The sequence below is a fragment of the Aquila chrysaetos genome, chromosome 17 (genome assembly GCF_900496995.4).
Source record: "Aquila chrysaetos chrysaetos chromosome 17, bAquChr1.4, whole genome shotgun sequence".
NCBI lineage: Eukaryota > Metazoa > Chordata > Aves > Accipitriformes > Accipitridae > Aquila > Aquila chrysaetos.
The window spans coordinates 4,496,745-4,508,377 of NC_044020.1; the positions used below are offsets into that span (position 1 = coordinate 4,496,745).

An 11,633-nucleotide genomic window follows, 5' to 3' on the forward strand; every position below is an offset into this window, starting at 1 on the left:
AATACTAGCTCCGAGGCTCCCTATGTTAGCTTAAGGTTTACACTCTGAGAATGAGCGGTAGCTTGCAAAAGTAATCTACAAAAGACCAAGAATCCTTGTGTGAAGCAGTTAAGCTCTTTTCTCCCCAGATCACTGGTACCCCCAGTTCTTCAGTTTTCACACCACCACTCCTACCATGACTATTCATTTCCCTTTTACTGCCTGCTGTCCTTCCTATCCCCTTGCCACACATTTTGCCACTGGTCTCTGTTTGTCCATTACAGACGTCTCGCAGACTCCAGGGCTCTCCAGCTGATGTTTATTCGCAGCTAGTCCCAGGCCCTGCACTCCTCTGCCTTGTTCTCAGTATCCATGGGAACATCCTCATTGTCCCATGGCTCAAAACAGGGATTCAGTGTCCACCTTCGCTTTAGAGATTCACTCCTCATCTGCTGCATGAGAGAGTGCCCTGCCTGCCTACACGATGCAGGCTTTGAGAATAGGCTTTTCTACATTAATTCGGTATTCTTGTGTCCATCTTCTAAGTTGAGAAATTCTTCCTTTGCCAGGATCTGAAAAGAGCTTTTTTTTCCCCTAAACTTTTGGCTGGCAGAAGTAAAGCCACTGAAGGCAGTTTCCCAGCCGCTGTGCGTCCTCCCCCCACAGCTGGCCGTGCTCATTTGCGGTGATTCCTCCCCACTGCAGCATCACATCCCCACCCCGGGGGGCTTGGGGGAGATGTTCAAGGGCAAATACCTCCGCTTCCTCTGGGGACACCAGAGCAATGGTCCGAACCACTACCGTGCAGCCCCAGTAAGTGCTGTTCCCTAAGTCGAGTCTGGGGAAAGACTTGAGCCGTAACAGGGACCATTTTCTTCTTCTTCATACGCTCAGAAAGCTTGAATGAAGGAGGCACACGCCTGAAGCTCCTGCCCCTCCAGGCACCACAACGGTTTAGTAACCCAGAGCAGATTTTGCGTCCTGGTCCTAGAAAGCTGATTAATCCTTCCTGAGGACCTGTGCCTGCCTCTGGGGTACTTTCTACATGGCAAGTCCAGCAGAATGGAGCAGCTCAAGCTTTCCAAAATTTGTATTCACTTGCTGTTTCTCAGCAGGGGGTCACCGCATGCCTCACCCCCCTTGACACCAGGGAGGTCCATAAATCAGCTGCAGAGTGATAGCACAGCCCTCCCAATGCTCATTATGCATCTCGCCGCTGGAGGAAAGCACCACCTTTGGTGCCAAGTACATTAGGGAACATGCCTGGGTTTAAAAATACTCCATGGGAGGGAATCACAACATTTCCAAAGCTTGGCCTCTTGCATCACAAAAGCAGAGCGTGCTCCTCACCATGTCTCGGGCGATAACAAAAGCCCAAGGCCAACAAACAAAATGAACGGCTTTAAAACAACAAAGCTGCGCTGGGGTTTGTATACAGTGTTTGTTGCCACAATCTGGCCCAGAGTCACTATCTCGGATTTCCCTGCCAGAATGATGGAAATATAAATAGGGGCTATAAACCCAAAGTATTTCCAGCTCATACATCCAAAGGATAGAAATTATAGTCTCTTAGCAAGGAAAATGTTCGAGGGTAGTGAGGTAATGGGACCTGGTTACAGAGCTCATTTCTCTGAAAACTTTAATACAGCATGGAAATTTTTCCAATGTCCTTGATGCAACCTCTGTTAAAGTACAAAATAATCCCCTCTTTCAGTGGAAAAGCCCCTTCCATGCCTTCCAGAATGAACTGCTGAGCTCCATTTTGGGAACAGTTTCTTTCCAGCTGCTGTTTCCAGAGATTCCTGAAGGGTTCGGAAGACACAGCGTCAGCAAGGAATGAAATCCGGCTGTTTGAAAGATAATCTGTCGCCTGTTGGCTTACCTAGAAAGGGCCTCACTTTTCTGTGTATTCGCTGAGAGCTGCTGCTGTTGAACCATAGGAGTCCCTGCTCCGGTCTTGCTAAATAATATTCTGGAAGTCCGCGCCATGAGTCACAGCACTGGATGAGGGGCTTTGCTCATTTGATGAATTACATTACCATGCCTGCCCTTTACTTGTTGACTCATAGCCATAAGAGCCTGGGATGTGCTGCGTATGTAGTAAACTGATTAAAGGAGGAATGTATGTCAATGTATGGACGTGTTCGATAGCTGTTTGAAATCCCTCATGATCTTCCCACCCACTGGGCATTGCTTCAATATCGAGTTCAATCGTCAGGAAACAAACTCTTTCCCTCATCTGCATCGCACATTGCAACAAGCTTGCCAAATACGGCCAAGCTTTTAGAAAGAAAAGAGAATCCCCCCACCAGTGAATTTATGACCCTTGGCTCCGCTTGTGGCTTGTTCCTGTGCATGCCTGAGTGACGTGGAAACTGCAGCAAACCTCTTTGGCCTGTTTCTACACTCTCACACTTGCAGCTATGTTGGATTTTTCCTTTTTTTAATGACGAGAGTTTTTTGTTTGCTTTGTTACCTTCTGACGCGAGCAAACCATGATGAGAGGCACAGAGGAGAGCAATATGCCTTAATGAAAAGGGGAAGGATGGAGAAGAAACGGGGGGAGGCTAGAAGTGTTGCTGAGTGGTTTTGAAAGTAAAACGTCACTCCTCATGTCTCTTCCAGGTCCTTCAAGCCCGACTTTGTCCTGATCCGGCAGCATGCCTACAGCATGGCGCTGGGAGAGGATTTCCGCAGCCTCATCATCGGCCTCCAGTACGGCGGCATCCACACCGTCAACTCCCTCTACTCCATCTACAACTTCTGCAGCAAGCCCTGGGTGGTAAGTGACGATCCAGCTCTACCGCATGCCAACACTGCAAGGTAGATGTGTGGTACCAATAAAGCACCAAACTCAGCTTCCAGTCTGTTTCATAGGAATTCATCTCTTTAGGTTAAAACCACCGTCTGAACATCCTTAGGAATCCAGCTGGGAATTCTTGGGGAAAAAAACCATCAGCAGTGCTTCTTTATCAACCTCTAGTAATATCAAGGTGTTATTTCCTCACCCTGAGTAGCACGTTTCACCTGTCCCAGACTCTAATGCGTCACAAACAGCCAATGGTACAGTAACACCTAGATTTCCTGTAAGGCAGAGTCGATGAATAGCAACAATTAATAGCAGATCAGTAGTAGCGCATCTCTGTCCTGACCAAAACACAGTAAAACTACCTTAAAAGAAACATTAACATTCACTGTTTCAGAGGGTATCTGAACTATGCCATTTCTAGCATCTTTTCTTGGATGTATACTTGTGGTAGCCAGGTGCCCCAGGCTGACTAAGATTATCCATTTCTTGCAGAAATGCAACCTGCACTTGTCTTCTCTTGTCTTCTCTTCCTACTTTTTCTGGGTGGTGCTTTGTTGTGAGGAAATTAGCTGAAAAGAAAAGCAAGAAAGGTAGAGAGATGATTTCTTCAATGACTAGGTCTGGGAAAAAAAGGGAACATAGAATGACAAAGGCCTTGGAAAGAGGCAGAAGGAAAGGGGAAAGCATGTAGAGTTTTTCAGCAGTTTCAGAAGGAAATACAAGGTTATCATAAAGTGTTGGTTCATTGAGCCTGAAAGACTGCACCTTGGAAACACCTTGGGCTGAGTCAGCTCCTGGGGAGAACAGGACAGCGTTTTGATATTTTGCTCTGGAACCCCGCCTTCACCTGTTCTTTAAATTTGTCAAGTTCACCTGGAAATCTCAGAAAAATCTTAAAAAATATTATCACTGGTCTGTCTCAGCCCCAAATCAAATTTTGTAATAAATACCCAGACCTGTTTTGTGACCAGCTTTAAGTCAGCAGAAACTTCAGGAGCAGGAGAGCCAGAGGAGTAAGGCTGGCCATCATAGCACCTGCAGGAAGAAATCAGATGCTGATACCATTTTGGAGTCCACATCTGGGTCTTCCATCAGTTTCATCCCAAAGGGCCCTCTCTGATCACTGATGCTCCCAGAATGGAAATTTCCCTGCATTATTCTAGGTCCAAAGCAGGGAACTACAAGCTATATGGATGTGACAAGGAGATGGGACTTTCCAATATGTCCTCCATGGAAAATTTTTAGATATGTTTTTAGGAATTCCCCTTACTCATTGCACGTATGTAGCTTGGGGTGAGAGGGAATGTTTATAGCAAGCGGTAACTGTCTTCCTTGTTACCTAATTAAGTCTTTTTGGTTGTTGTTTTTTCCTTGGAATAAATATCCTATTAGTCTTCCGTGTATTGACTGGTAGTTCAAATCCAGCTGAGGTCTGTAATGACTCAGACTTTTATTTCCATGACTGTGCAGTGTTGGATTTAACTCATTTCTTACAAAAAAAAAAGTGCCAGTGTAATAGACACGGTCTTCTCAGTTTTCACCTCTTTTATGACATTTAGGGTTTTTTTCGAGACTAAAAGCAGGGTCTTGTCTTTCCCAAAAATGTTGCAGTGCAGTAATGAGAGTAGGGAGAAAAATCTCACTTTTCTGTCATTGTATAGGTGGATGATGGACATTTGGCCTCAGTCCCCATTTGGAGGACGAGAGTTGCTGGGATCGGAAAGGGGAGGAAGAGAGGGACCAAGTACCAGGCTCAGTACAACACCTTTGCATTGTTTCCTACAGTTGGTCCTACACACACGAGTATGTTGACCCCAGTGACCAGTCAAATAAGCCTCCGCATTTACACTAGCTTTTGCTGAGGAAGGAAGACAGTCATGTGGCCTATTCCATCTGATTTTGGGGCTTGAGTCAGTCAAGGCTTAGTTGACATTTTTCAACTCATGCCTTGTAATTACATTTCTGATGGTGTGCAGGGGCCTCAAGATGCGACAGGCCTATTTTTAGGAATCTAAAATAAAAGAAAACAAACAAACTCAGCACATTAGGGAAAAAAAAAAAGAAGAAAAAAAAAAAAGAAAAAGCAGGGCTGGCAAGGCAGTGTGGGAGAAATTGGCTCTGCCAGTAACTCAGCTCTAGCTATTCTGGGTCCTGTTGTGCCATGCTTTCCTCACGGGGAATGCAGCTGGCTCAGACAACCTTCCCAGAGCAGTCAAGGAAACCACTTGTAAACACTTAAAACAGGTTTGCAGAATGCCTCCTTTCCCTACTGCCCCCGTACACGCATCACCCCCCAAACCAATGATCGTAACGCACTAAGTAACCTAAGAGATCAGATGGGATCTGGGCTGGTATTTGGCACCACTGAAATTTTATCGGGCTGAAGCTCAGGTGCAGATTGCACTGGGGCATTTGAGGACAGAGAGTTTCGCTGGCAGTAGAATCAGAAAATTTTGATTTTATGATAGCTGGGAAATGAGAGATAGGGACAGACCACTTTGGAGCATGTTTCACTCTGATTGCAAAACAGGCATCTTGAAATAAGGGATCTGCTTAACAAAGATTGCTGGAAACTTTTTGGACCTAGAAACAGTTGAGATGATAGATGAAGAAATGAAATTAAATACCCCTGGGAAACATGCTTTTCACTCTCCCTTTTTATTTTTTCCAAAAATGTTTCCATTTCATAGAAATGTTTATGATTCTGTGGAGGGGGGGTGGAAGTGAGACTGTTTTTCCTTGGCAATTTGCAACAATGTTTTTTCTCAGCAACTCTAATTACAATCAGCTGAGTTTGGGCTTGAGCGTACTCAAACATGCAGCCCCCTTTTTAATGACATTTGCCAGGTTTCCAGTACTGCAATACACAAATTTCTTCAAAGGTTAAAATTTGCAGTAAACACAGGCACAGTTTGAAATAGGCATTTCTGAAAGAGAACCAGACACATTCAGGGGGATCTCACACACAGAGAAACATCTAAGAAACCTAAGTTTTAAGATGATCCCAGAACTATTGAGAAATAATGCTACAAGCACCCTAAACACAATGCTTCAACCACTAACAATAATTTTTGTGTTATAAAAGTTACAATACAAAATACAGTGGGAAAAATGCTCGGAGTAGAACTCGTATTACAGGCAGTAACAGCGGTAATTGTAAGGCAGCTTTTGCATCTGTAAGACTGCAGGAAATACAAAGTCTTGAAGATGGTCATCTACAGAGTCCAAAAGACTCCCAGCCAAGCTGTTATTGCCTGTCAAGGGTATAGGCTCCCTGATGACCTAGACACTTTAAAAATATGCAAAAGGCCTTGAGATCCTCTGAATGGAACTTTCTATTTCTCTATAAAGACTCCCTGCAAGTAACTCGGATATCCAACCAGCCAGGCAAGGCATCCCACTTAAAACCCAGACTGTGCCACGTTGCCTTGCCCCGTGTCTTGCTTTGCGGTCTGAATGCAATCTCACTAAAAGCAGTGGAACCACAGAAAGTAAGATCTGATACCAAAATGGGGAAGGGGCAGTTATATCTAGCTGAGCGGCTGACAGTAACATTCCTACCCGTCTGAAACGCACTGGGACATGCTAGTTGAGTTCTGCTACCAGGTACCTAAGAGGTCGCTGCACCGTGTATCATGGGTGTCTCTTTGCCAATATCCCGTCCCTAACAACTGCCAAAAAAAAAGGAAAAAAGAAGAGAATTGTCCCATGAGGGTCAATACCAAAGTCAGACCTTTTTGCAGGCTTGGCCCATTGAGGAGGCTCCCAGATAGCTGAGTCTCTCAGCTGTCCATCTGAAACACTTGCTATTTCAGCAACAGCCGAGAGCTGTGTGCTTCAAAAGGAAGCCCAAGGAACAGGTCAGGACGCTGTCTGTCAGCTGCACAGTTGTTCCAGTTATTTTGTTTGAGCTGTTTTCCTAGGATAAACGTACGTCGCCTCAACATCATGGCATCCATGCTTCGCCAGGGCTGCGTGCACGCACAGCGAGGGGCATGTGCTGCTCTCAGCCAGGGTGGTTTTCCTCCCCTCCTTGTCTCGGTCTCATTCTGTTTAACTTTTAAGCCCTCTTTGCTCACTTTGCTAGTCAAAACAGGGCTTTATTTTTCTTCTCTACAATGTGCAAGGCTAGTGCAAGTAGTTAAGAGAAGCAAGCTGTCCTCCTTTCCCAACATCAATACCCTCCTTGCCAACAATAATTATTCTACACAGGGAGTTTTTCTCCTATTTGCTGGTGCATGGGGGATGTGGTGTTAGTGATGAGATTATGCCACCTCTTGACGTTTTCTGGGTTTTCTTAAATGCCACATTTTGACCTATGAGATTACGAAAAGGATTCTTTGCATTTGTCTGCAAATCTGCTGGCAAAGCTGCCCCTTCAGCATGTGGCCTGCGTCTGGCACACACCTTGCAGCCTAATTTTTTTGCATTCTGGCTGCATTTTTTTTACACCCATACCACCCTTTAACTCCCCAAGGGGTATTTCTTCTCCACCAAGAAATGAGGTTTCAACTTCTTACACAGAAATGCTTTTGCTTAGACTAGCCCAGTAACCAGGACAGGAGCCCTAGCATAGCTACTCAGCAGAAAACGTTCTCAGTAGCTCTCCCTTTGCCCGCAATGTAACCTTGGGGTTGCGATTTGGTACATTTACTGGCTTCAGCCATTGCTCAGAAGTGCTCAGAACATGTAAGATTAGGCAGCTGATGTTACTGGGAAGAAAGAGGGCTTTCTTTCCCTTCCCTTGTTCCCTAGACGTCTGTCTCCTTCCCTTAGTCTCCGTGTTACCTCCCTCAGGTGACACAAAGACCTCCTTCAAGAGGAAGGCTTTCCTAGCTTTGATGGGGAACTTGAAGAAACTTGTGTAAAGGACTTACTTACTTACAGTGAGACTTGGCCCAGACTGGAGGCCTTTATTAATTTAACTTGATTTTACCAAATTATAGGGGTCTTGGAAACTAAATTCAGTTTCTAAATTACTTTGCAAATAGGATATCTATGGGGAATTCAATCACATCTACAAGCTCATCAGAAACAAAAATCCTTACCTGTGGAGCAATCCCCTATTCTCTTAACATCCGTGAAAATAATCAAGCTACTTTATTCAGCTTTAGTCCCCCTTCTGCAAGGCTGCCAGTCTAACCACTTCACCAACAGCACTGTCTGTTCAGCATTGTCCGTGGTAACGGACCTGTACCACTTTGGAGAGAAAGCAGGATGGCTAGATGTGTAATTGTGAAGAATCTGAGTTGCTCCCGAGATCCGTAAGGTTTCTGGGATGTATATCACCTCTTACTCTCTTTGGTGTATCATCAACCCTGCTTTAGCAACATTTTCTGTCATGGTTATTAAGTTTCTCTAATTGTTTTGGGTTTTTCTCTGGCCGATCAATGATAGATTGAACAGGGAGGCTGCAGACGATGTACAAAATAGTCTGCTTGCTTCACACATGGCCGAAGCGGAGCAGGAATTTGCTATGCTATGCTTCTGTTGGGGTTTTGGAACCTGAACAGAAATCAAAGCTCAGTCCTACCATGGAGAGCTTTGTGTCTGGCTGGGCACAACCCTGAATGATAAACAGTTTATAACAGGGATGATAGTGGTGATAATTGTGAAGGTCATGCTGACAGGTGGGGACAACAGCAAACGTTCGCTCTTGTACGTGAAATACCAGCACTTGCTTTCCCCACTGATGTTACATACTGCTTTCTCTAGATACCATCCTCACAGACTGGTGCCTCCCTCAGACCTCACTGGTAGATGGGACAGGAGTAGCAGATGATCTCCCCTTTCTCCCACCACGCATGGGGGGCTGTTGGGAGATCCTTGGTTCATAATAAATCAGTTATGATTGACGGCGGGCTCATGCTTCCTTGGTCTAACACTCAAACAAGGGAGAACTGGCAATTCCCTCTAGTCATCTCTGCCCCTTAGCAATTCTCCTTCCCTTCAGCACAATGGGTAAATGTGCCTTGCTTTGATTTGGCTGTGGGGCAGAGATCCGAGGGAGATCTGGGATTTAGTCTGTCACTGCTCAGGAGTGGTGGCACTGATTTCTTGCCTGGTGACTCCTCTGAGCCCTTTCCTCTACCAAGAAGAGCCCCCCACCAGCCACATTTGGAAAGCAAAGCTTGTTCATAGCAGGTCTGTAACTAAACCCAAACTGATCCCTTCCTGGCTCTTGCACCCCTTCTGCGCTCACTTAGCCCAAGATTTGTGTACACAGGCTGGCTTGACCCTGGGTGAATACAGCAACTCCGTATTTTCTTGCTGCTCTCAGGTCAAGAAAGCAAGGTGGGAAAGGCATAATAACATGTTTCTCTCACCTCCTTCACCAGTATCAGAACATTTTGCAAGCACTTACCTGTTACCCAGTAAGCCACTGACATCCACTGTGTCTGTTTTTTGTTCCCCCCCCCTCACCCCAAGTTCTCTCAGCTCATTAAAATCTTCAACTCGCTGGGTCCTGAGAAGTTCCCCCTTGTGGAGCAAACGTTCTTCCCAAGCCATAAGCAGATGGTGAGTACCTTCGCTTTCTTCTGTTGCCAGCATGGATGGGGGGAGAAGCAACGAATGTGAGTTGGGCACGAGAGATGGTGGTGGGTATGCTGGGAAGAGTCTCAATTTTACTTACAGAGAACTACTAGCTAAAATGCAATATGCAAAAAAGCACTGCTCGGGAACATCTTTCCTTTCTTGCCCAGCCCTCCCCCAGGTCATGTATGGACCCTGAAAAAGTGAACATTGAGACCAGGCTCAAAACCAAAGCAAAAATCCATTGTAAAATCTGGTCGACAAAGGCTCATCCTTTAGAGCAAGGGATCACTTTATTCAGACAAAGCGGATTTTTTCCCCGCCTGGAATTGTTTGTAATACGTTGACAATTTGGGACATGGGCCATAAGAGATGTTTGTTTCACAGTGTCAGTTTGCTTGGGCTGTCACATGGTTGCCACCCATGACATTATCTATTAATCAGCCTCACTAGGTACTCAAAGTAAATTGGAGTTCTTGAAAAAAAGTTTGTTTCAGCTTGTAATGCTTCCTTTGCACCGTGGCTCTGGGGTCTAGTCTTCCTGTCAACAACTAAACACTCAGTGCCCCGTGTGGCTACTGGGCACTGTACCAAACTCTTAGGGCACCTTCCAAAGAGATCTGCATAGGTGCATTTAGTCCTGGAGAACACAGCAAAGTGAGTGGCTTTGTTTAAAACTGTTCATGCCTCTTGTTCTCCCTGGCTTAAAAAGATGACTAGTCCTTCATGAGTTTTTGCTCCCAACTTACATCCATGAATTAGTGGCTCTTCTTACCTGGCTGAGGCTTTGATGAGACCCTGTGTGAACCATGACCCCCCCCCCACCATGCAAGCCACTGGCTGGCTGAGCTTATTTCCCATGCTTGATTGTGAACTCGAGCAGCACTGGCAGTCTGAAGATGAGGGTTGTTGAGATGTCAAACTAGGGCTTAAAAACATTCAAGCCCCTCTTTTCTCACACACTTGTTGCAACACTGTGGGCCAACTGCAATGTCTAATAGGATGTAGGTACCTGGTGGTAGATATAGGCACCTAGTGGGAGCTTCAAAATTAAAAAGGAAGTCTCATTTAGGTTTTTGTGAAAAAAATCCCACCAGTGCTCGCTAGGTACCTGAATACCTTGAAATGCTGGTCCTCCATCTCTCTGTTCCAATACTCTGTTCTCTACCTCAACTGTGTGGGTAACAGCACTTCCATACTTCACAGGCACGTCATGAAGGTTAAGTACAGTCATGAGTGCTGTGAAGCACTCCAGTAATGCTGCGGTAAGAGTTGTATTATCATTTAAGACATAAAGAAATGAATGGTCCTTAAACACTATGTGACAGTTTGTTGCAGACTTTTAAGACAAATTAGTTGATAAATCCTGTTGCATTTAATTCCCGCTGATTTATACAGAGGGTTTTGTGACCTATGTAATGCTTCAAGGACAATTGTGACTTTGATCATCATGTCAGGAATGGTATTTTTGGAAGGCTTGATTAAGGTTTTCATTGCAAATACATTTGCTAGCAGTTTTAGCATTAATTTCTTGTCTGGAAATCTGATTCTTGATTCCTCAGCCTGTAAATGCATTGTTACCAGCATAGTAGCTTGGTTTAGCAGAGCACTGATCTTAATTTCACGTATTTGTCACCTTTATAACTGATGACCTACTTGGAGATGGTATTGCTTACTTGCAGATGCTTACTGCTTACTTCCAGAAGAAAACAGGAACCTTTTTGAAGTGTAGATAATCTCATCTGAACACAAACACTATTGTTGACATGCAATTTTGAGTAATCTGGTTTAAATCAGTCACTTTCCAAACATTTACACAAGCAACAATCCGTTAGGGCAAATTCAGGCCAGCCCTTTCCAGGTGGGGGGTCTGCCTCACAGAATGAATCTACCTAACTTCTCCAGATCTTTTCTGGGTGCATCTTCACAGTATCCTGGTCTGTGAGAGCCTGAGAGGGCAAGCGCTTACACCAAGCAAGCTCCATTGCAGTCATCACTCCACCAAGTACCTGTGAATGTCGCTAGCCCACTGTGCATCAGCTTCTCCCTGTGTCAGATAGGAATATAATGATCCCCCTTTCCCACTCTTTTTCTTCCCTTTCCTGGAGGCATTTTCAAGCTGTACCAGTCAGCACTCGTAAAATACACTGTGGTCCTTTGATGGCTGACCCCCTGGAAGTGTTTATAACTAGTGTTATGGTTCTACCTCTTTGCAATGTGGTACGCTTTAAGCAATGAAGTTCTCACATAAGAGATCCTCATCCTTCTATGTCCAAAACTCTCCAAAGCTTACTTTCTAAACCTTTGGATT

At 45.0% G+C, this 11,633-nt stretch overlaps 1 protein-coding gene across 3 annotated transcripts in view; it reads left to right on the forward strand.

Moving 5' to 3' along the window:
• Positions 1-11,633, forward strand: part of SYN3 (synapsin III) — a 263,138-nt gene that overhangs the window by 119,066 nt on the left and 132,439 nt on the right. For all 3 annotated transcript variants that reach the window (XM_030040449.1, XM_030040451.2, XM_030040452.2), the window contains 2 exons: positions 2,605-2,761; positions 9,218-9,307. In XM_030040449.1, coding sequence (XP_029896309.1) covers positions 2,605-2,761; positions 9,218-9,307 — 247 coding nt within the window. The remainder of the gene's footprint in view (positions 1-2,604; positions 2,762-9,217; positions 9,308-11,633) is intronic.